The sequence below is a fragment of the Palaemon carinicauda genome, chromosome 30 (assembly GCF_036898095.1).
Source record: "Palaemon carinicauda isolate YSFRI2023 chromosome 30, ASM3689809v2, whole genome shotgun sequence".
Classification (NCBI taxonomy): Eukaryota; Metazoa; Arthropoda; class Malacostraca; order Decapoda; family Palaemonidae; genus Palaemon; species Palaemon carinicauda.
In genome coordinates, this window is record NC_090754.1 from 25,318,037 (window position 1) to 25,343,363 (window position 25,327).

Here is a 25,327-nt window from a genome sequence, read left to right on the forward strand (position 1 = left end):
TCAAAAATACAGGCTAGAATCCCAAAGACTTCGTTGCTTGGCTGAAGAAACTGTGCGATATACCACCATGTGCTATATTCTTTGTAGGATATAAGTTATAAAAGTAATTTTAACCTCCATATGGTTTATATTTGTAAATGACATATCCAGACATCATCATCTGTATCACCAAGCATGTTTTGACGTCATTGTAGCGAAGTAGTTAATTTCACGAGATCGAAAAGCTAGACTAGTTAGTTTAGCCTCAGGAAAACAGGAATGAGAAGGATCAAGTTTCTCATTAAACTGCTTACTGATAAACATCAGCTAAAAGAGTTGCCATTTCCTTTGGACAGAGAGTGACAGAGCCATCTGGTATAAGTAAAGGATCTATACCTAAGATTGCAGATTTAATGGTAGCCCACCGCTTATGTTCCTGGATTGTACAAGAAAATAAATTATAAATATAGTGTATAAATATAAATATCTCAGAACTATTTACTTCTTGTGATGATCTTTGCCAACTGAATGCTACTCTAGTTGTCAGAATTTAGTCAGGTATATCCAAAGTCTCTTGTAACAGTGTGCGTTGCTGTGAGGTTCTACTATATATAAAATTTTCAAAAGAAACTTTTCCTAACTATACAAACCTGAGTCTTTTAAGTTGGGAATAAGTTTTCAGCTTGAGCTAGAACACCCGTTGAAATTGTTAATGAGGTAGTTAATAACAGGTGGTGAGTGAGGATATGGATCCTCCCTCCCGTTCGGCTCAGGACAGAGAGGGTAAGTTGAAGTAGAAAGTTTAACTTAAAGGACTCATGTTTGTATAGCCTGTGAAAATAATTACTTAAAAAACTTGTGATTTGTTCCTACTCAGAAACAAACCTTTCTTCTTTTAAGTGGGATGACACTGATTACTGGGTTGAAGTTGGAGGATTTATTTTTGTTTTTTGCCAAAAAAGAGAGAGAGAGAGAGAGAGAGAGAGAGAGAGAGAGAGAGAGAGAGAGAGAGAGAGAGAGAGAGAGAGAGAGAGAGAGAGAGAGAGAGAGAGAGAGAGAGAGAGAGTATCGATTGTTTGTGGTGAGAAAGACTGTTGGTACAAATGAGATTGTTTGTTTATGTTTTTAGCTAGGTTACGACAGTGGTAAATATTTATTTTGATTTTGACAGCAGCTTAAGGCAGTTGTGTGAATGCTGGATTTATATATTTTTCTTACCAGCGTTGGAAGTGATTATTTATTTTCTGAGTAAGTACAGTTTTGTTTATATTTGCTAGTCGTGATTGTGAATGATAGGAACAGTTTATTATTTACCTTTGATTATAGTGCGATAGTTAAGTTAGTTAGGAGTGTTCGTAAGTGTTTTTCTTTTTTATTTTGGCAGGCCGTGATTCCTCCTCTGGAGTGACTCCATTTTTTAGAAAGTGGATGTATAGTTGATGACCTGGCCTGTATTACAATTTTGTTTGTACTGCTCATTTGACTGCTCAACTGTTGACGACCTGGCCTGTGTATTTGGATTGATGATGATGATGATGATGATGATACTGGCACCTGTGACTCAAGGAGTTGAGGCCGTTATGGCATATTAAGAGAGACTCCTGTTTACCATATAGTGGTAGTTTGCCGTGAAAAGACAGTTCGGCTTGTGTGTGGCGACAGTGTTGGTGTCGCAATATATATAAACATATATTTTGAGTTGGTGTGCGGTTTAGTTTTAAGTTTGTTAGGGTTTTTTGTGTTTATTTGAATAGTGTTTATGGTATATTTAGTGTAAAGTTTTTGATGCTGTTGATTCTAGTTTAAAGTGTTAAGTTTTGATTAGTTTAAAGTGTTTTTTTTGTGTGGATGGTTTTGGTTTAAGCGTTTAGTATTAAGAAATATAGTATTAAGGTTATGTTTTGTTTATTTGTCCTTTTTGTCTAAGAATCTGGTTTTAGATTACGTAAGGGGAAAGTTTGTGTTGTGGGACAATTGTCAGTTAGAGTGATTCAAGGGTGTGGGGGTTGTTTTGCAACATCCCGCCACATTATTTTGGCGCCCGAACAGGGACAGCTGAGGTGGGATTGAAGCTAGACTCTTAGACAAAGGACTGCATTAGAATAAGAAATTAGATTAAGGTTGATGAAAAGGAAGAGCAGAACAAGTTACTGAGGGAGGAATTGCGGTTGATTAAGGAGCGTGAGGAGAAGTTGTCTGTAGAGAAAAAGAAATTGCTGCATGAGAATGCAAGGTTGAGTTGTGAGAATGAGGAGATGCGAAAGGAACTGAAAGCACTAAAGGGAACTGTAGAGAGAGTGTAAGAGGGTGTTGAGATAAGGATGCGTGAGAATGAGGAACGAATGGAAGCTATGATGGGACAGGTAATGGGAATGATGAAAACTTTCATGGGTGAAGGCGCAGTCGGAGGAGTGGCCTCTGCTATGAGTAATGGGTTGACAGTGGAAGAGAAGGTTAAGGTAGGTGGTAATGGGAAAGGAAGTGATAGTAATAGTAATAGTGATAGTGAGATTGAAGATAAGGGAATTAGGCATAGTAAGGATGAACAGAAAGGTGAGAGGAAAGATGAAAGGAAAGGTAAAAGTGATGTGAAGAAAGAGAAGAAAAAGTGTCAGGCTGATAGCAAGGACGATCGTGAATGGGTGAAAGTGGTGAGTAAGAAAAGGGCTAGGAAGAGTATGATCAAGGATAGGAGTATGACTGTGGAATTAGATTCTTTATATGCTAGCGAGGAAGTAGGAAACAAGAGGGAAGGTAGCAGTGATGATAACAGTGAGAATGAACGTGATGTGTGTAAGACTGTATTTATGAGAGAGGTACCTCAGTGTGAAAGGTTCAATGAGCATAGTAGTAGGGATGTATATGAATTTTTCAAGGAGTATGAGAGGTATTGTCGGGATAAGTATGGTGATAGTAAGAGAGTTTGGGCTAGGGAGTTTGGAGAATATTTGACTGGGTATTTGTTGACGATGTATGGCGTGATAATGAGTGTGGGGGATGTTGATTATGAAAGTGTGAAAGAGAATAATTGAGCAGGTGAAACGTATGAAAGGGAGTGTTAGGTATAAGCGTAAGAATGATTTTGATGAGGCACGGATGAATTCAGGAGAAGCTATATCAATGTATGTAAGTAGGTTGGAAACTTTAGCTAGGAAGAAGTATGGGGATGAAGGTATAAATGAGAATAAGGAGTTAATGAGGACGTTTTTGGCTACTGTACCTGAGAATGTTGCTGAGTTTATTAATTTGAAATGCAAGGAGAAAATGAGGTGGACGCAAGAGAGATTTACATGGGATGATATACTAGAGATAGTTGAGGATTATGAGTTAGATAGGTGCATGAAAGAAAGTAAATCTGTGAGTGTAAGAACTGGAATGGAAGAAAGTGTAATAGAATTTGGTAGTTATAAGGATGCAATTTTGAGAGGACCAATGAGGGTAGCTGATTATGTAGTAGATAGGAGTGTTAGGGCGAGTAATGTGGGAAAACCTGTAAGGACAAATGAAGGATTTAGGCAGGGTAATTGGCACAATAGGGATAGGAGTGCGAGTGCACATCGAGGTATGTCAGATAGGCGTGTCCGTGATGAAAAGTGTTATAAGTGTGGGAAAGTAGGTCATAAGAAGAATGAATGTAGATGGGCTCTAGGTGCTTGTTTTGGATGTGGTAAGCTGTGGTATGACTGGGCACATGGCAAGTGGATGTCGTAGTAATCATATGAAAGTAATTTGTGGTAATTGTGCTAAGGATGGTCATTATGCTAGAATGTGCAAGGAGCCGCGGGGTAAGTGTAGTGAATGTGGTGCAGATGGACATGTAGCTAGAGTATGTAGGATGAAGGGATTAAGCCAGCCAGGATGTTCGGGAAACTAGAGTGTAAGAGGGTTCAACTGGGTGAGTCCTGTGTGTGTAGAAGGAATAGGATCAATGTTTGTGAGAATGGGATGAATAATTGGTTGGAAATGAACAAGTATGAACCTAGTATGCATGAGAAATTAGGGCTGGAAAATAAACAATTAGTGTTAGTTGAATATAGGAAAAAGAGGTGTTTGAAAGTTTCAAGTGAGGAGAAAGTGCAAGGGAAATTTATAGGTATAGGTAAGAATACGAATAAGTATGATAAGGGTGTAAATGTGCAAGTGAGTGTGGAGGATAAATGTATTAATACAGATGAAACGTGGCTGAGTATGAATGATACTTATAGTGTGTGTGGCTTTTCGTTAGATGATGTAAAAGAAAAAATGAATAACGCAAGAATGAGAGATAGGAGAATGATAAGTAGCATGAATGAATCTTTGGTAAAGTTGAGAATGTTTTTGATGAAATGGATGAACTGTTTACAGAAATGAGTATAATTATAGGGCCAGACGAGAACGAGGTAGATGGGATTGTACATGATATATTAGATGATAGGGATTTAGATAAGAATAGTGTTAATGTAGCGAATGATTGTGATAAGGAAGAAGTGAATGAGAGAGTATATGGAGGCCCAGTTACTCGGAGTAGAGGTCCCGTTCCCGACTGCGACTGGGTAATGAAAAAAATAATGTAAGTGTTGTGTGAGAAGGATTTGGCAAAGTAAGGGGGGAGGAATGTGGAGGATTTATTTTTTTTTATTTTGTCCTTTTTGTCTAAGAGTCTGGTTTTAGATTACGTAAGGGGAAAGTTTGTGTTGTGGGACAATTGTCAGTTAGAGTGATTCAAGGGTGTGGGGGTTGTTTTGCAACATCCCGCCACAAAGTCACCCTAGAACTTACTGGCAGGTTCTTTTTCTTCCTTAGATATGTCAATCTACCTGGTCCTGCATGGGAGAAAAGGAGATGACTCCATCAATCTCTTATCTGTCTCACGAAGTCAAAAAGAAATAGTGTTCTATGACAACTCTTTCTTGGTTCTGCAAGTACTAAGGAAAAGTTGCTGACATTCAGGTCTGAGGTGTCTGGTCTTCTTCAGATACACCGCAGAGCCCTCATAGGACAAAACCATCTCTCAATGCCCCTCTATGCTTCACATCGGGAGAGACGATGGAGATGGGCTTGAACCTTGGATTGTGCTAAAGCAGACTCTGAATTTTATTCGTGCAACCCAGCACCAAACTACGGGAGCTCTTTCCTTCCCCCAGCATGGGAGATTAAGGCAGAGATTGTGTAACTTACCTAAACTCTAAGCCAATGCTCTGGCAGAACAGACAGTCTTGAGAGTCTGAACCTTGACTGACGACCTTCTCAAAGGCTCGAACAGGAACGAGTGAGAGCCTTGAAGAGGGACACTGACGGGTTCTTAGATCCACAGACCTGATCTTCAACTTCATCCTGGACCAAACTAGACAGATCTGACCTGGGCACTGAAGTGCCGCTTAATGAACAAAAGCGAAGCCAAGGTTGCCTCCCTCTCGGCGGTTGTACACAAGAATGAGTGCAAGACCATCAAACCAAGAAACTTTGACTCAGGATTGTCTGCTTCAGCAAACGAAGCCCAAGTACCCTCTCCTATCAAGTCAGGGAAGAGGGTAATGCTAGTTGCTCTGGCAATATATTCCCACGTAAGAATTGTTGTCTCAAGAATAGACCAGTAACGTAAATGGGGATTGCAGGAGATCCAGGGAGGCTGACAATATTATCATTATCATTATTACAAGATAGGCTATAACCCTAGTTGGTAAAGCAAAATGCTATAAGCCCAAGTGCTCCAACATGGAAAAATAGCCAAGTGAGGAAAGGTAACAAGGAAATAAATAAACTACAAGAGAAGAAGCAATGAATATAAAATATTTCAAGTACAGTAACATTAAATTAAACCCTTCACATATAAACTTTAAAAAGTTTAAAAAAAAAAATAGAGGAAGAGAAGCAAGACAGAACAGCATGCCCGACTGTAACCCCAAGCAAGAGAACTCTAATTCAAGATAATGGAAGGCCATGGTACAGAGGCTATGACACTACCCAAGACTAGAGAACAATGGTTTGATTTTGGAGTGTCCTTTTCCTAGCAAATCTGCTTACCATTGCTAAAATCTCTCTTTCACCCTTACCAAGAGGAAAGTAGCCACTAAAAAATTACAGTGAAGTTAACTCATGGAGAAATGAAGAATTGTTTGGTAATATGACAAATTCGTAGGTAATTTGTGTTTTTCCTAATTATACAAACCTTAGCTATTTAATATGGGTAATTACTTTCGGCGTAGCTGAAATGACGAGCCATCAGAATTTTAACGAGGGTTTACTACCCCACCGCTAGTTAGCGGGGGTGTAGGGAGGGTAGCTTGCTACCCCCCCCCCCTCACACACACCTGTGCTGAGCTCACTTTGCTTAGACATAGGACTTCACGGGGGATAGGGCTGGCAGCCAAGTTTGATTAAATGGCTAAGGTTTGTATAGTTAGGAAAAATAAAAATTACCTACGACTTTGTCATTTGTTCTGTAACTGAAATACAAACCACGCTATTTAATATGGGTGACTTGACCCTTAGGAAGGGTGGTAAGTCCCAGCCAGTACTGACTTTTGGCTTTGCCCGGGGACTCAATATCTGAGTGTGTCAGCACTCAACAATAAGGAGTCCCTGCACCTCGCTAGCACCTTGCTATGCAAGGGATGCGGCCTTCGTAAGCTGTGTGTGAAGGTTAGAAGAGTGACTCGTCCTAGGATGTTGACCTGAAGTCCTTTAGATGGAAACTTTAGGCTAGGACTCTCCCAATACCACCTTGTCAGGGTATAGGGACGTGACAGTATTAGCTTAATACTAGGAACACAAGGAAACATGGTTTACCTGCAGTGGTTTGAGGTCAGCTGTGCACAGAACCCAGGATGCTGCTTTCCCCAAGAGAGGGGAGGATGAAGAAAAGAATAAGGGCCAGACACACCTTTTCATTCATGCAGACTAAGACCGGATAACAATGCCCTCAACCTTCTGCTACTTTTCCATTAAGGAGCCTGAGGTTTAAACCAGCTGTTGTGCAGCCACCACAGGCCCGAAAGAGAACGTATCGAGCCTCCTGTGGGTCACGTCTTGCAGGTAGTGGGCTGTGAAGGTCGTCTGATGCTTCCACACCATTGCTTGTAGAACCTGCATCACTTAGAAGTTCTTTTTGAAGGCCAGGGACGTAGCTAAGCCCCTGACATCATGTGCTCTAGGGCGACGTGACGGAGGAGGGTCAGGATTCAGGGATAGATGGATTACCTTTCGAATCCATGCCGAGACGGTATTCTTGGTAACCCTCCTCCTTGTCCTCCCAGTGCTTACAAACAATGCCTGTACTTGGTGACGAACTGCAGCCATTCTTTTAAGATATAGCCTCAGACTTCTTACTGGGCACAGTAGGAGATGGTCTGGGTCATCTGTTACAGAACGAAGACTCGAAACCTGGAAAGAGTCGAACCGTGGGTCCGGCACTCCCGGATTCTGAGTCTTAGCAATAAACTCGGGGACGAATCTGAACATTAACTCCCCCCATCCCCTTGAATGGGCGATGTCATACGAGAGACCATGAAGTTCACAGACTCGCTTGGCCGAGGCCAAAGCTAGTAGGAACACCGTCTTCCAAGTCAGGTGGCGATCTGAAGCCTGGCGCAATGGTTCATAGGGAGGTCTCTTCAGAGACCTGAGAACTCGAACCACGTTCCATGGAGGAGGTATCACTTCTGACTGAGGGCAGGTAAGTTCATAACTTCGTATGAGTAGGGAAAGTTCCAGCGAAGAAGAAATGTCCACTCCTTTGAGCCTGAAGGCTAGACTTAAGTTAAGGCTGAGCAATAGCCTTCCACTGTCGAGACTGAAAGGTGCATTTCTTCTTGCAAATACACGAAGAACTCCGCTATTGCTGGAATAGTGGCATCGAGTGGAGAGATACCCCTTCCACGACACCAACCACAGAAAACTCTCCACTTTGCCTGGTAGACCCCTGCGGATGACCTTCGCGGGTGTCCAGACATCCTGTTCGCAACCTGTTGCGAAAATCCTCTCTCTGCGAGGAGATGCTGGATACTCTCCAGGCGTGAAGTCGAAGCGAAGCTACGGCTTTGTGAAAGATGTTGGCGTGTGGTTGTTTGAGTAGCTCGTGTCGTGGAGGGAGTTCTCTCGGGAGTTCCGTTAGGAGTTGCAGAAGGTCCAGAAACCATTCTGCATGATGCCATAGCGGAGCTATCAGGGTCATCGAGAGATTGACCGATATTCTGGTCTTGTTGAGTACCCTCCTCATCAGACAGAACGGGGGAAAGGCGTAAACGTCGATGTTGTCCCACCGTTGTTGAAAGGCATCTTGCCAAAGTGCCTTAAGATCCGGGATTGGGGAGCAGTACGGCGGAAGCATGAAGTTCAGCACAGTAGCGAACAGATCTACCATCGGGGAACCCCACAAAGTCAGGACTTTCTTGGCTACTAGATGATCCAAAGACCACTCGGTACTCACTATCTGAGACGCTCTGCTCAGATTGTCGGCGAGCACATTCCTCTTGCCTGGAATGAAGCGAGCCGATAGTGGAATCAAGTGGATTTCGGTCCATCTCAGTATCTTTACTGCGAGATGGGATAGCTGCTCTGAAAAAGTACCTCCCTGCTTGTTGATCTAAGCCACTACTGTGGTGTAGTCGCTCATCACCACCACAGAGTGACCCGCCAGGTATTGTTGGAACTGTTGAAGGGCCAGGAATACGGCCTTCATTTCTAGCAGATTTATATGGAGGCACTTTTCTGATTCTGACCACAGGCCAGAGGTTCTGTGGTGCAGAACGTGGGCCCCCCACCCTTTCTTTGAGGCGTCCGAAAACAGCATCAAATCCGGGGGGAGGACGAGATGATCCACTCCCTTTCGTAGGTTCTCGTCTGTCACCCACCGCTGAAGATCCGTCCGTTCCGCAAGACCCATCGGGATCATGACGTCCGGGGAATCGTGTCCTTGATTCCACCAGGTCTTGAGTCGCCATTGCAGAGATCTCATTCTGAGGCGACCGTTGGGAACTAGACGGGCCAGAGATGAGAGGTGACCGAGGAGACATAGCCACGATTGGGCTGGGAGTTCTTCTCGTCTGAGGAAAGGACTCGCGACCCTCCTCAGCCTTGCTATCCTGTCGTCTGATGGGAAGGCTTTGTGGAGATTGGTGTCTATTATCATGCCTAGATATACCAGTCTTTGAGTAGGGAGCAGAGAAACTTCTCGAGATTTACCAGGATCCCCAGATCCTGGCAAAGTCCCAGAAGTTTGTCTCGGTGTCGAAGAAGGGTTGACTCCGAGTCTGCTAGGATCAGCCAGTCATCCAGATAACGGAGGAGACGGATGCCGATCCTGTGTGCCCACAATGATATCAGGGTGAACACTGGTGAAAACCTGAGGTGCTGTGGAGAGACCGAAACACAGCACCTTGAACTGGTAGATCTTGTTGTCTAGGTAGAATCCTAAGTACTTCCTTGAAGACGGATGGACTGGGATCTGGAAGTATGCGTCCTTCAGATCCAGTGTACATATGAAGTCTTGAGGTCTCACTGCAAGTCTGACCGTGTCTGCCATCTCCATGCTGAACGGGGTCTTCTCCACCCCTACCCGAGAAGACTTCTCTGCGCGAGGTAGGGTTTCCCTCATTGGCGCGATGGGGGAACGCCTCACCTCACGGGACTCCCCTAAGGACGGGAAATCTTCGTCCGACAGGGAGGGAGAGAAAGTCTGGGGGGGGGGAGGAGGCCTTCCTCAAAGACTTCCGAGGAGTCAACTTCGCCCTTGGAGAAGTTACCACGTCCGCTACTCCTCTCTTCCTCTTCAGGGGAGTCGAAACTGCCACTGATTTGTTTCCCAGTTCAGAGAGAACAGGCTTAAAAGCCTGTACGACTGCTCTGACAAGGGACCCAAACCAGGGCTGCCGACTGACAGCTGTGCTGTCAGGAACTCCCTCTGGAGGGAAGGGGATCGTTCGATCCCTAGGAGGAGTTACCAAAGCAGGGTTGGCCTGAAAAGAAGGCAGGTTCCTGGACCTATCCGGAGTTCTCCCTCCCTCCGGCGACCGCGCTGTTCTGCGCTGGCGGGGGGTGGGGGGGGAAGCGATGACAATGACCTAGCCGCGCGTCGTCCTGCAGCCTCGCGCGTGGGATCGCGCTGGTGGTCGCGCTGGCGCGATGGAATTCTACCTAAATCGTGCTCGGGTGCTTGCGCGCGGGCGCCCATAGGCGATGGCGAGGGCGCGCGGGCGAGCGATGGCATGCGGGCGAGCGATGGCATGCGGGCGAGGGCGCGCGTTAGCGCTTGGCGAGCGATGACGCGCAGGCGTGGGCGATCGATGGCGCGCAGGGGCGTGTTCTGGTGACAGCAGCGGGCGCGCGCAAAGGCGATTGTTCCTCAGGCGCACAGGATCACACTGAGCCCGCGAGGGCGATAACGTTGGGCGCACGCGCGCGCGCAGGGGAAATATCCCTTGCACGTGGGCGCGCATGAGGGCGCACATCCTCAACAGCAACAGGCGGCCGCGCAGGGCGCGCGATGGAGACTGCGCGGGATGGCGCGTAGGTGAAAGAAGGCGTGCTGGCGAGCAGGGGAAGAGATTATCTTCCCCTTTGCACCCAGATCGAAGATCGTGGGCGTGCAGGAGATCGTTGGCGCACAGGAGAGTGCCGGCGCGTAGGAGAATGCTGGCACGCAGGAGATCATAGGCACGCATGCCGCGTATCAGGATGAGGGCGCGCAGTGGCGCGCTGGCGGGCAGGAGAGCATTGGGGCACAGGTGAGCGCTGACGCGCAGGTGAGCACTGACGCGCAGGAGAGCACTGGCGCACTCTAACATGATCTGGAACAGGGGAGCGCTTGCGCGCAATTGCACACTGGCGCGTAAGAGATCGATGGCGCACAGGGGATACCTGGCGCGTAAGAGACTTAGTCTGAATGAGAGAAAGTCCCTTGTGCCCCAAAGGGACCGATGCCCATTTAAAGACAGGATTCGTGGGCTCCCACAGCGAATCAGCGGCCAGGAACAGCGACGGCAGGTCAGCAGGTCTGGCGGGTGGAAGGTCGGCGTGTCCTTTGCAAGGACGACCTTCCACCGAAGGAGATCGCGAACGATCTGCAGAGAGGTCCAGGGATGTAGCTGGCAGGGTCGGTGATCGACGACGAGGTTCCTCTGCGGCGGACTGCGGGGATGACGAGCCGAAGAGGCGCCTCCTCACACCCTTGTGAGGCGAAGGAAGTCCTCTACAACAAAGAGAAAGGCGGGCTTTGCCCCTTATACGCCCTCTGGGGGCCGTGGGGTCAGCAGACTGATTAGCAGTCCTCCGAAGAGGAGTCTCTGTCAGTGAACTCTCCCGAGGGGAAGAATCACCTGCAGGAGAGACCGTAGGACTTAGTTCCTCCCTCGAAGGATGTTCGGAGGGGGGAACTAAGCCTTCAGCTACATCAGCAACATCAGGAGCAGAGGTCTGACCCAACACATCAGAAGCCTCTGCCATAACAACGTCGACGATAGACAGAGGATCGACCTCTGCTAAAGTCGGCGATTGTTTGGCAGCTGCTCCCAATTTGATTATGTCAAACAAGGCTATCTTGGGGGGCGAACCCTGAAGCCCCAAGGAAGCCCAAAGCTGCAACAAATCATGGTTAGTCACATTAACATGAGAATCAATATGGGAGGCAACTCCCTCTCCCAAACCCCGAGATCGGTCAACAGAACTGCGGCCTACGCTACCACTCGACAGTTTCTCGGAAGAAACCGATCGAGTGGGAGCTTCGGAGGAAGTTTGGGGCATGGAAAAAGAACCTTTGGGTTTTTCTCCTTTCAAAGAAATCTTCGAAGGAGAAATATCCCGCTTGGACTTCTTCGTCCGGCGCCGGGAAAACCTCTCCCACTGGGAGGTAAACCACTCCCTACACTCACCACATACATTACTCTTATCACACCGTTGGCCCCTACAGAAAGAACACAAGGTGTGTTGGTCCGTTTCGACCTCCGAAATATAAGTTCCACAAGGGCGGTCAGGTAAACCGGGACACTTCCGCATCACTGAGGCCAACTTCACAAACACTCTGTCAAAGAAAAAGCAAACAAAAAATCAGTTAAATGGCTGTCAGAGAAGGCAAGGGTGACAGCGGACACGTCCGTCTAGCACCCGAGCCGAGAGCAAAGTGAGCTCAGCACAGGTGTGTGTGAGGGGGGGGGGGGTAGCAAGCTACCCTCCCTACACCCTCGCTAACTAGCGGTGAGTAGTAAACCCTCGTTAAAATTCTGATGGCTCGTCATTTCAGCTACGCCGAAAGTAATTACCCATATTAAATAGCATGGTTTGTATTTCAGTTACGGAACAACTTAGCGTTGTTAGGTGTATGAGGACAAAAAAGAATTTGGAAAGCATAGGCCAGACTATTAGGTGTATGTGTAGGCAGACAAAATGAGTCATAACCAGAGAGAGAGGGATCCACTGTAGTACTGTCTGGCCAGTCAAAGGACCCAATAAATCTCTAGCAGTAGTATCTCAACGGGTGCCCCTAGCACTGAACAGGGTAGACAGGTGTACTCGTACTCTTCTCTCAGCTAGATGGGGTGTAGGGACAGCCACTGCTCGGTGCCTCAAGCATTCAGAAAAGGTCCATCAGCCACCTAACCCCACTCTTGGAGTTCAACTACACACAAGGAGCAGGAATCCACTGTATAGGTAGAAAGAGAGATGGAGAGTGCCAAAGCTCCTCCTTCCAGCAAGGGACAAAAAGTGTACGGGACCGTACACTCCTTTTCCATTTGGCTGCTGGGATAGTCAGGAAACCTGAGTCACAGCCACAGTCCCAGCCCTTTGCACTAGCTCCAGCCACTGAAATATGGGGCTGTACAACATTCCCACCTGGCTACTGGGGTACCCAGAAATCCAAGCCAGAAACACAGGGTGGGGGATGTCCCGAGCCATGTGGATTGGAAATAGAGGGATGAAAGACAGGGCTATACACTGATCCCACCTAGGTACCCAGGTAACCAGAGACTTGAAAGGGCATGCTGTGGGGCTGTGGCCCAGTGCATTGGCCCAGGGAGGGGGGGGGGGGGGCACAAACATGGAGCTCCATACACACCTGTCCCATTTCGTAGCCGGGGACCCAAACCACAGGGGCATGACTCGAGGTCCCGAAATACATACGTCATTTCAGGGGACCCAACACAGGGCTGTCGAAAGGAGCTCTTTCCTCAAGACTACAACAGACTGGATTCCTGCGATCTCTTTCTCCTCCTCTTCTTAGACAATGAAATGTCGAAAACAAGTCACGTGTGGACTACCTGAAAGACCTAAGGAGCCCCAAGACTCTTTCAGGTTAAATTAGTTGTCAGTAGTATGCATAAATGAAGAAAACCCTTACACCTCTGATGTGGTGCAATGTACACTAGGAAATCATACAAGCCACCAGAACCTGAAAAGCACGCCAACATAACTTCAAAGGCTCCTGGCACACACTTCCTGGGGACCAAGGAAGGGAACTAAGCAGAGCGTTGGTGAAGCTATGCTCTCTTCCTTCCCCTCAAAGTATAAGTCTGTCGCTGCGCAGGAAGACAATATCTATACTCAGCACATCTGGGCGATTGCAAACAATCGTGCACCTAGCCAGAAGAACAGTGTGTGAATCTCTTGCTTCACAACTATAGCCATCAACAGCCAGCATTCACTTCCTATAAGACAAAGAAAGTATTCGTTGCAGCTGAAAACATAAGTTAAGAGCTCTTGAAAGGTGAAGGGGCAGACCTCCTCACCCTAGTTTACCACCTGTCATTAACTAACTAATTAATTATTTCACTGGCTACTCCAACTCGCACTGAAAACATATTTCATACTTAATGGACAAAAGGTTTCTATGCACATAGGAACAAATACAAAACTTATCATCACGAATGAACAGAGGAATGGATAATCAATAAAACATCAAATATGTAGTGACAAACAATACCAAAGCAATAATTCATAGATTGATTTACAATTAATAGGCAATTAAAAAATAAACTAACGTTAAGCTAAGCAACTACCAATAATAATAAACAAGAAAACCAATGATTGTAAGTAGGCCAATGTCAATTTTAAAAAAAAAATAGTACTGCACAATTTTTCCAATTAAACTAACTGGCAGTAAATAAGGAATCTTCATACTGTAAAGCTAAGTTGAAACTGTTAAACTTAATTTCTATGAATCTCTCCTAATGTTCAAACTGCTTTCAGCTCTGGAAGTTTGGAATTTCAACTTTATTCCTTGAAAGTAAGAAATATCCTATTTTATTTCCCACCAATACACTAATACCTCTATTATATTTTATTTCCCACCAATACACTAATACCTGTATTAAAGCAACAAAACCAGCATCTAACAACAATAACATGCTGCGAATGCCATATCACTTCCTAAGTCTTAAAAGTCAACAGTGATGCGTAAATACATGCGCTCCGCAGCTACAGATGCCAGGTTTTATGTCCACTTCTAGTTATTTTAGTGGGTTTAAAATGTCTTCTCCAAATTTTTAGCAGTTGCTGGCTGCACTATTGCACACAAAATTTTTTTTGGGTGTGTCTCGTGTCAGGGACAAGTTCTTAATATAGAAAATCTTATGAGGAGTGCTTATGCCTCACTGTTCCTTTCTGAAAAGTATGTATCTTAATCATAATGAAGTTCATTGAGCAAAAGAAGATTACTTTTAGTTCAAGGGAAATCAGGAGAAGACTAGGCTACATGTTTATAGAGGGAATGATGATAATGACACTTCAGCCTTTGACTATCAGACAGCCTAAGAAGTTACTTATGATATTCATACAAATGGGAGCATTCTTGTCAATAGCAATGCTTGTTTCAGCAAAAGAGAAAGCAATAACTGCTACCACTAGCATTTAATTATGCATTTCTTGGCAAGTTACCTTCAACAGTCTACATGTCTACTCGATTACAATCACCATAAAATTTAAGAGCTAAATATTTTTCTTATGAAGTGCAAGGATGAGGACATAATTTCTAGCTGACGATATAAATAAGTTTAACTTACATTGACATTCTGAAGCATATCAACATTTGTAAAGACAAGAATATCTACTTCCTCGGAATTAAGTGGTGTACAGACTTCCTCCTCATCCTCTTCACTACTTTCATCTATATCCCACTGAAAAAAAAAAATAATTCAAATAACCTTTACAATGAAAAATTAACATTCAAAATTAAAGTTTAACCAAAAGCTGAAAACATCTTTAGTAATAATTTGATAAAAAGCAATACCCCAAGACAAATACTTCTGAGCTTGAAATTAAATGAAAATTATTCCCCATCAGAAAAATACAAATTGTTGACCCTTAATACTAATTGAATTTATCACATAAACAAGGATAATTCAACCTCACTATCGGGGCTGTAATGCTAGAAATCGTGAAACCAGTTATCTTAAAATCAATCTTCTGTCTTCTACTTCTGCAGTAAAAAGATGTTAAAATTACTAAATAAAATGCCCTACCTTTCTGAAATATTTTGAAGTTCTTGTTCCATCACATACTCTAAGTATTGCTAATTTCTTGAAATCTCTCTCCAAATACTGTTTCATATTCACCTGAAAAATGAAAAACAAATGAGAAGAGTTTTAACAATATAGTAAAAGTAAAAACCTAACCCTCGACTTGGAAACATCTGTGTATTTACACACACTTCCCCATAAATCAAAGATTGATTAGCCAGCATCATAACTTAAATGGTAAATGAAATAATATCAATAAAAAGATTACATTATTTTATCTATACATCTTTATATTAAAAACTTTAAAACTACAAAATTTCAGAATTAAATCTCTTGCAAAAGGCCAGCTTCTGTGATGAATTAAAATATGCCACTGGAATCACACACTGCTTTTTCTTTGATGATTTTGGCAAGTGCATATCAGCCATTCCTGTATCATAGGTGTCTAAATCTTAATTGCTCTGACACTAAATACAAACCCTTTGCTATTTATAGGGATTTACTTTTGGCAAAACTGGAAGACGAGCCATAAAGTCTTTTAAGCGGGGTATAACTGCCGACCGCTAGTTAGCGGGGGTAGGGTTGCAGGGGTAGCCAGCTAACCCATTCACTCACACACCAGTGTCCGACTCACTTTCTCTTATAGCTCTGCAGAGAACAGACATTACAGCTCTCAGCCTCACAACAGACTTGCCATTTTGATTAAAACTTCTCTCCTTTTTCTTTTCAGGTGTGCTCCATTCTTCGTGCTGCCACCCATCATGCGGACCTGAAGGACACTCCTGCGTGGGACCTTTATGTCCTTCGCCAAAACTGACCCCATTCGTGTGTCCGGCCTGCAGAAGAAAGCATTGTGACCACGATAACACCTGCAATGAATGCCAGGAGTTGTCTTCCTCCCAGTGGGAGAGATTTGGGTACTGGCAAAGGAAAAATTCTAAGAGAGAATCTTCACCTTCGGGGTCTTTTTCGAGGTCAAGGAAACCTCTGAACCCTTCCTTGATACCCAGATCTCTTCCCGAATCTCCTGCTCGATCAGTCTCTTCTGAGGATCGGTCAAGTAGGAATGCTGACCAGCTAACACAAGGCCAACCCCTGGGTTCCAGAGAAGAAGCTGCTCACCCTAAGGAAGCAGCTCTGCCTTTACCCTCGGGGGGATTCTTTTCTCTTTCTGATTTGTTACAGGGTTGGCCGTTAGTGGGGGTTGCAAGCCCACCTTCGAAGGATGTGTTGTGGGAACTTCTACATCTGGGGGACGAGAGATGTTCTATGGTTTCCTCAGGGGTAGATGTTCTGTCTTCTGCGAGTGCTGTGGTTGACGCCCTTGCAGTCTGCGAAGCGAATCTTTAGCTCTCGCCTGCTCCTGCTCCCGCCGAAGTCTCTGGTCTTACCCCATCAGAAGATGAGGTTGAGCAATGATCTAGGACTATTAGATGGTGCCAATCCTCCTCGTCTTCCAGTCCTTTGCAGTGTGACTCCCCTGAAGAGGATCGCCGTCAACGAGACTAGCAAGCTCCCACGCACGATTGTCAGGCTCCCGTGTGCGATCGTCAGGCTCTCGCACATGATCATCACGCTCCCGCGTGCGATCGTCAGGCTTTTGCACATGATCATCACACTTCCACGTGTGATCGTCAGGCTCCCGCGTGTGATCGTCAGGCTCCCGCGTGTGATCGTCAGGCTCCTGTGTGCTATCGTCGAGACACGGTCCCGCACACGATTCATGCTCCCGAGAGCGATCCTCTTTGAGAAGCTCGTCAACACCTGGACAAACATTGCAGACCATTAGCAACCATTCCAGAGAGGACTGTGCGTAACTCTGACTTGCCCCCGAGAATTGCAAGCACAGTTCACTTCCCTTCTAGCTTTAAGAAACCTCAAAAGAAGTATCCTCCTATTACTTCTTTTTCTCAGGTTAGATTTAGAGGAAATACTTGTGCCGCTTCACCAGGAGAAGAGACCTGCCTCTCCTCATTTTCAGGTGCCTAGACCGCAATCCCCAAAGAGGCGATCACCATCTGTTAGCCTCCCAAAGGATACTTCGGACCTTTCTGCAGCGGGAAAGCCTCCATCTTGGCTCGACACCTTAGTGAGAATAGTAAAGCAGGCCGTCGCAGGGACAGCTCCTCCATCAAAGCAGGCAACAGTATCTTCTATTCCTAGGCTCCCATTGGAGAAGTAAGTCTCCTAACACTTCCAGGACTGCAAACCCTCAGATGTTTGTCTCGGCCATCAGTAAGGTGCGTGGAGCTGTGGAAATTTCCGCTAACTTCCAGTAGGACTTCTTGCACCATCAAGTGATTCCAGTCCTTATGACGAAGCAAAAGAGGAAACTGAAGAAAATGACTTCCCATCATGTGATAATCTCCGCTCCTGTATGTGTAAGGGGCTCCCGATCTCCAAGGGAGGTCTCACTTATGACAACGTTTTGCACGTCTCCTAGAGAGATGGTTCCTCCGGAACTTCGACCCGTCTCCAGACTACAAGAAGGACCTACATCAGCACCTTTTGCAAGAGAAGGTCAGACCTCTTCGGGATGACAGGAACCTTACAGACCTTCACTCCTGGCGGAATTCCTGCCGTCTCAGAGAGTCTAAGAATGAGAAGACGGAGCCGAAGAATGCCAAGGCGAGAAGGGCTCTCTAGCAAGAGACAGCTCCAGGGATTTCCCAGGAAGCAGGGTTATCTGCAGTTGGCGTACCTTCAGTTGACGACCTATAGGTATGAGCTCGGAGGTGGAAGATGAACTGAACTCCGAAGATGACTACCTCCCAAGGGCTGCCAGTCTAAAGTTCAACTCTAAAGCGGCGCAGAAGTGGGAATACGCATTATGGCAGGTTCTATCCTGCTTGAGGGACATCAGTGGGTTAGCTGACACGGAAACGGCCTCTCAGGAGGGTAAGGACACTGCCCTTGAGCATGTATATGACACCCAATGGTGACTTAGGCCAGTGTGGCTTTGCCCTGGTCGAAGGAGATGACAGCGACCATGAAGTCACGGACGAGCCTCTTCCCGCTTTGCCTCTGGATTCCTCCGTAGAGGCTCTCTCAAGGGGAGTCTTGTTTAAGAGTGTTTCTGGGCTCTTAGCCTCCTTTTCAGCGACCGAGATCCTAAACATGGAGAAGGAAGTGAAGTAAACCATGCAGGCTACATCGTGGCTGGATCTGTGTCTAAGATTGGTCCAAAGATTCTATGAGGAAATCCATGGAAACCTTCCCTTTATCAGGAATCTGGACCATAGAGTTCCTTGCTCACCAGGTTGTTAACTTGAGGACGAACACGATACTTAGGCGCTTCGATGCGGCGATCGAAAGGTTGCACAGACAGATCCTGCAGGCTGAGGTCTCTAAGCTCAGGAACTCAACCTTGGACAGCTCTTCCCTATTCAAGCCGGAAAAAGTCGAGAGGGTGGCTGAACCATGGAGGAAGTCCAATCAGGACTCCCTTCTCCATAGGGCCTTAACATCCCGGTCCTGTGGTAAGTACCCACCCCCACCGTAAAAAAAGCAGAAAGTCATCAAACTCTCGACCAGTAAGACCGCAGGGTCCTCAAAAAAGGTATCCAGGAAGCCCTTTCCTGCAGAAGATCCAAAGGGCTCAAAATCCTCCAGAGAAGGAAAGGGCAACAAAGGGACCGGCCAAGGTTGCTCTCGCTAGGGAGGGCAATACTCCCACTTGCCCACCAGTAGGGGGATGCCTGCAATGCCACTAGCAGAGATGGCTGCAGAATGGGGTCAAACCCTAGACATGCTCCTTGATTCGTTCAGAGTATCGCGTCCCATTCATTCAATCTCTACCTCCACTGATTTGGGATCCAGTCCCATCAAACTCCTTTGCGAAGGGATCTGCAAAGGAACTGGCCCTCTGGGCCGATGTCCAGACCATGTTGGTGGAGAAGGGCGCTCTCCAAGAGGTCCTTCACAGCTCCCCAAGCTTTTTCAATCGACTCTTTCTTGTTAAAAAGGCATCTAGAAGCTGGAGAACAGTCATCGACCTCACAGCCCTGAACAAGTTTGTTCTACTCCGTTCAGCATAGAGACAGCAGACACGGTCAGACAAGCGGTGAAACCATAGGAGTTCATGTGCACACTGTATCTCAAAGATGCATACTTCTAGGTCCCAGTCCATCAGTCTACAAGGAAGTATCTCTGGATCATACACTAGAACAGACAATACTGGTTCAAGGTGCTCTACTTCAGTCTTTCCCCAGCACCCTAGGTATTCACGAAGGTGTTCGCCCTAGTGTCATCTTGGGCTCAAGGAATCGGCTGATCCTAGCAGACTTGATGGCAGCCCTTTGGCAACAGAACCGGGGATCATGGTAAACCTTGAGAAGTCATCTCTGCTTCCCTCTCAGAGACTGGTATACCTAGGCATGATCATAAACACCAAACAACAGAAAGTCTTTCCATCAGATGACAGAATACAGACGCTGAGGAGGGTAACAAGCCCCTTCTTCATACGAGAAGAGCTTCCAGCCAGCAGTGGTTATGTCTCCTGGGTCACCTGCCATCTCTGATCCGTCTAGTGCCCAACAGCCATCTCAGAATTCGATCTCTTAAGTGGCCGCAATCCAGGTGGAATCAGAACATTGATTTCCCGGATACTTTGATCTCCAGAGCAGCTGACAGACCTTCAATGGTAGGTGGCAGACAAGAAACTCCTCAGAGGGACAGACCTTCTTGTACCTCTCCCAGAATTGATGCTCTATTCGGATGCATCGAAAGAAGGGTGGGGGCCCACATGCGGCACCACATTGTAGTGGTTTGCGGACTGTGGCCAAAGGTAGCACCCGAACTGCCTAGTGTCCGAATGCCGACCACAACCCGACGTTCACTAAACAACATATATACAACGGTGGAATACACAAAACCAAGTAACAGGTCAAGAGAACGGAACACTGGGCACCACCCCTTGATTTATACTGGGCAAGGGGACCCAGCTAGAATCTTACTTCCTTCTTATCTTCCCTTGCCTTGGGCTTGCTGAATAAACGTGTAAGATTATCGTTGATTCATTTCTGAGAAGTTAGCAGCATTAATAGATATAGCTCTATATTCTTTAGGTAAGATGGTTTTAAACTTGGGAAAAAATATCAGAACATTAGGTGAAAGGGAAAGAATTTTTTTTATACTGACAACAACACAGTGTGGGAGGAAAAAATTATGATAAATGACTCATAAGAAAGATTAAAATACAGTGGCTGAGAAAGGGACATCATGGTGTAAGGAACTGGAATAAATTTCAGTCTTCATAAAAACAAAAAAAATACTTAATTGTAAATGAAACAAAAAAAACTGTTCGGAATACATTAACATTGTTTTGTCAATTCAAATAATCAATTAAAGGCCAAATTAGCATCCCTTTACACTCCAGCCTCAAGATAAGATAAAAAAAAAGAAACGACCACTTCAGAATAGTCTTACTGCATATTGTACAAGCAAGAGAAAAATACTAAGTTACATGCAAGATATACCACTACACAGTTACAAAACGGAACTTTAAAATCCTAACAAGACCATGACTACAGATCCTAAGGATTTGAAAGACTTAGAAATATTAGGATTCTCAACATAGTCAGCCTCCAAAACAAAGGAAACATTACTACAGAACTAAGTTTAAAGGAGAACCCCGCAACACTATGGTTTTATGACATCTGTAATGACCAGTAATAAACTTGAACACTTTCTATCTAATGAGCCATCTATGAAGAACATATAACTGTGAAAAATACTGTACGGCAATAATTTTCCCTAAATCAATACTGTCCTCATCAATCTCCCGTCCACCATCAGGCTGCAAAGTCACTTAAACTTTCCTGACCGTGGAACAGTATGGCCACAAACGACGCTGTGCAGGTCTCTGTGGGCCCACAATAACAATGTCTAAAAAATCACCAATTGTAAACCTGCACTGTGACAAAATTTTGTTATCGAAAATTTTCTCATCAACAACAGTAATGCCTAAATCTCTCCTTCTTGGAAAGGGTTTTGATACTGTATTTCTGGAACCATTCAGACTAAACTCGAACACAGTCCCATTCCATTTTAATCGCTACTGTGAACTATTAATGTCTATGACACCCTCTCATATAACAACACAGTAGCATACTTCTAGTTAAAAGGCAAGATAATATGAATACAGAGCAGCATTACAGACCACTCCTGCTATCAATACCTAAAAAGGAATAATAACAGATTAAGGCACCTTTTTGGAAGGAGGGACTTGAGAGTTACAAACAAATACTAGTGTGTTTCATAATATACAATCCACATTTGACCTTGCTGATGGTGTTGACTACTTTATTATTACATATTGGGCATAATTACTGGCAGTGTTACTGAACACTGAACAGAGTTTTGAGCGAGGGCAAAAATGATAAAGTATAAAGAAAGTTTTGCTTGTTTAGGCAGCCTCACAAGAGTAAAAGTGTTACAAAGATGCATTCTCATCACAGTTTGTAGCAACATCTGGTATTATATGAAGGTCGGAGGTTGATATTGCCCCGATTGATAAGGTATTTCTGATGGGACAAAGAAAGTCTTCCAGTAGACATTTTATAAAAACTGAAGTGATTTGCCAGGGATTGCCAGGTGAAGGGTGCATTGATGATGGATGTGTAGAGATTTTAAGTTTGTAATCAGATGATTTAAGTTTTTTACTGTGGAGGATTCTTCGGATACTAGTGCAGTGGACACTTTAGTGAAAAAAAGCCATACGTTGGTGAATACTGTACTTTATCAGCAGGTAGTCGGAAGAGGTGAGACTGGAAAAACAAGTTATATCATATTATAGGATAACCAGTTGTAATGTCATTACAGTACTGTCCAGAAGCATTGGTATATAGACCGTTATCCTTAAGGGCCCTGAACATTATGCCAATATATGGGGTATAGGACGAATAACACAAAATCCTGAAAAAATTCACAGAGCTTCGTATGGCAATAGAGAATGCGTATACAAAGTATTTTGTCAAAATTCCTCTTACTTTGGTTTATTGAGTAAAAGTAACTCAATAAACCAAAAACATTGATCCCTACAAGAAAATGCAGTATTTTTTTCTGTTGTAAATTTCGATAATTATTACATGTTAATATAAAAAAAATTGTTAGCAATGACATCTGTATAGATTCCATGAGTCACAAGACGAAGTATTACACGGTAATTACACCCTTCATCCTTCAAAGCTAGCACAAACCTCAGAGAGAGTACACATTTGAGTTTGACCTCTGACATTCACTCGATTTTACACATGTTTTTCTTCTTTTCGGCAAGAATTTCATCATGCCAAAGAGGAAAAGACAATTTAAAAAACTTGCTAACACAAGGAAGAAAAACATTTGCTCTAATAAGAGTTCAGAAGTGGGTAATATCGGCAATATTAGCAGAGTTAGTGAAGGAGAGAAATGATGAAGCAGCGACCGTCTCGCCTAAAGAAGTAAGATACAGTATTGAGCAAAGGGATCTTAATCTATGATCAAATTATCATAAATAACATTGTTTTGGAGGATCAGCAGTAGGTAAATTAGGAGTAGGCACAATGAATGCAGAGGAGACATACTTATAGAATTTGCTGAGAAACAATCTTAAAATCGTGAGAACCTTTTTTTACAAAAAAAAAAAAAATAAAAAAAAAAAGGACGTTGAAAATGAACATGGAGAAGCCCCATTTGTGAAACGAGAAATTAAATAGATTTTATTACAAGGGCAAAAGCTAATTTAGGCAAAGATGTATCAGTGTTAAACAAGTTAACGTCAAGCAACCATAGAATAGCAAGAGGCAAAATTTGCTTAGATCTACGGAAATAAAAAGAAAAATTGATTTTAAGTAAGAAAATAAACAATTGTAATAAGAGAAAATCTAGTTAGTTTAGTTTAGCAATACAAAATAGGTACTCCCAGCTACATGATGAAATGAAAGCAAGTAAAAAAGAAGAAATGAACATTAATTTAACAAAATTTGCATTGGAATCAGCACAAGAGATAGGTGGAAAAGTTCCTAACTATGAGCAAAGAAAAATATCAGAGAAGAGCAAAAGCCTAATAAAGAAAAGATTGAAAATGAGGGTAAAATCTAAGAAGAGATGAAATAGATTTAAAACTATACAAAACAATAAACTAAAAACCCAAGATATTCGTAAATACAATCGGAACAAAAGTGAAGAAACACTGAAGAAAGGAAGCATCAAATTGAAGAAAAGAACGAGTGGAACAGGGTGCCAGCAGATGTTTGTTTTAAATGATTAAATTGGAATATCAACAATAACAATAAGAGATGGAGTGATAAAAACTGCAGTGGATTTCTATACAATGATATAAAATAGTGATATAAGAAATAACTCTGCCAATAGAAATGTAACACCTGAGCTGTTACCAAACGTAACAGTAGATGTAAAGAAAGTATTAAAAGGCATGAAAAAAGGTAAAGCTGCAGAAAAAAGACCTAGCAATTGATTTAATAAAAGATGGAGATTTCATAGTAGTAAAACTCAATGAACTTTACACAGAATGTCGGAAAGAATGCTCTATAACTACAGCTTGGAAAAACTTTATCTTTATACTAATTCAAAAAAAGGGAGACATAAAATACCTGAAAAATTGCCAACCAATAACTTTATTCTCCGTGATGAATGAAATTTTTATAAAGATCATATTAGGCTGAATAGAAAGACAGCTAGACTTTAATCAACCAAGAGAGCAGGCAGGCTTTAGAAGCAAATATTCAACAACTGACCATATCCATGAGATTAACCAGCTAATGTAAAAATCAAGAGTATGACAAAACACTACGCATGGCATTTATAGATTATGAGAAAGCTTTTGATTCTGTCAAAACCTCAGCAGTAATGGAAGCCCTTCAAAGACAAGGAATAGATGAATCTTATGTTAAAACGCCTGAAGATATCTACAGAGGAAGTAAAGCAATACTAAACTACATAAAATTCTGATTGAGAAAGGAGTTAGATATGGAGATTTCATCTCTCCTAAATTATTCATAGCATGCCTAGATGGAGCTTTTAAACACTTAGATTGGGAAAATATGTTATTTTCATTAGTAAAATAAATTTTTGAATATACTTACCCGATGATCATGTAGCTGTCAACTCTGTTGCCCGACAGAAATCTACGGTCGGGATACGCCAGCGATCGCTATACAGGTGGGGGTGTACACAACAGCGCCATCTGTGAGCAGGTACTCAAGTACTTCTTGTCAACAAGAACTCAATTTTCTCCTCGGTCCACTGGTTCTCTATGGGGAGGAAGGGCGGGTCCTTAAATTCATGATCATCGGGTAAGTATATTCAAAAATTTATTTTACTAATGAAAATAACATTTTTCAATATTAATCTTACCCGATGATCATGTAGCTGATTCACACCCAGGGTGGTGGGTGGAGACCAGCATACATGTTAACAAAGAAGCTAAGTATCCCGTATTTCATTTTATTAGTTATTCAATAATAACATAAAATAAATAAGTACCTGGTAAGGAAGACGACTTGAACCATTACTCTGCCTTTATTAAGTACGTCTTCCTTACTGAGCGTAGCGGTCCTCTTAGGATGCTGAACGACTCTTAGGTGCTGAAGTATAAAGGGCTGCAACCCATACTAAAGGACCTCATCACAACCTCTAACCTCGGCGCTTCTCAAGAAAGAATTGACCACCCGCCAAATCAACAAGGATGCGGAAGGCTCCTTAGCCGACCGTACAACCCATAAAAAGTATTCAAGAGAAAGGTTAAAAAGGTTATGGGATTATGGGAATGTAGTGGCTGAGCCCTCACCTACTACTGCACTCGCTGCTACGAATGGTCCCAGGGTGTAGCAGTTCTCGTAAAGAGACTGGACATCTTTGAGATAGAATGATGCGAACACTGACTTGCTTCTCCAATAGGTTGCATCCATAACACTCTGCAGAGA

General features: G+C 43.9%; 1 protein-coding gene across 5 annotated transcripts in view; it reads right to left on the reverse strand.

Moving 5' to 3' along the window:
- Positions 1-25,327, reverse strand: part of LOC137622931 (uncharacterized) — a 615,385-nt gene that overhangs the window by 348,899 nt on the left and 241,159 nt on the right. For all 5 annotated transcript variants that reach the window (XM_068353504.1, XM_068353501.1, XM_068353500.1 and 2 more), the window contains 2 exons: positions 15,408-15,500; positions 14,949-15,062 (listed from right to left, as the gene is read on the reverse strand). In XM_068353504.1, the coding sequence (XP_068209605.1) occupies positions 14,949-15,062; positions 15,408-15,500 (207 nt within the window). The remainder of the gene's footprint in view (positions 1-14,948; positions 15,063-15,407; positions 15,501-25,327) is intronic.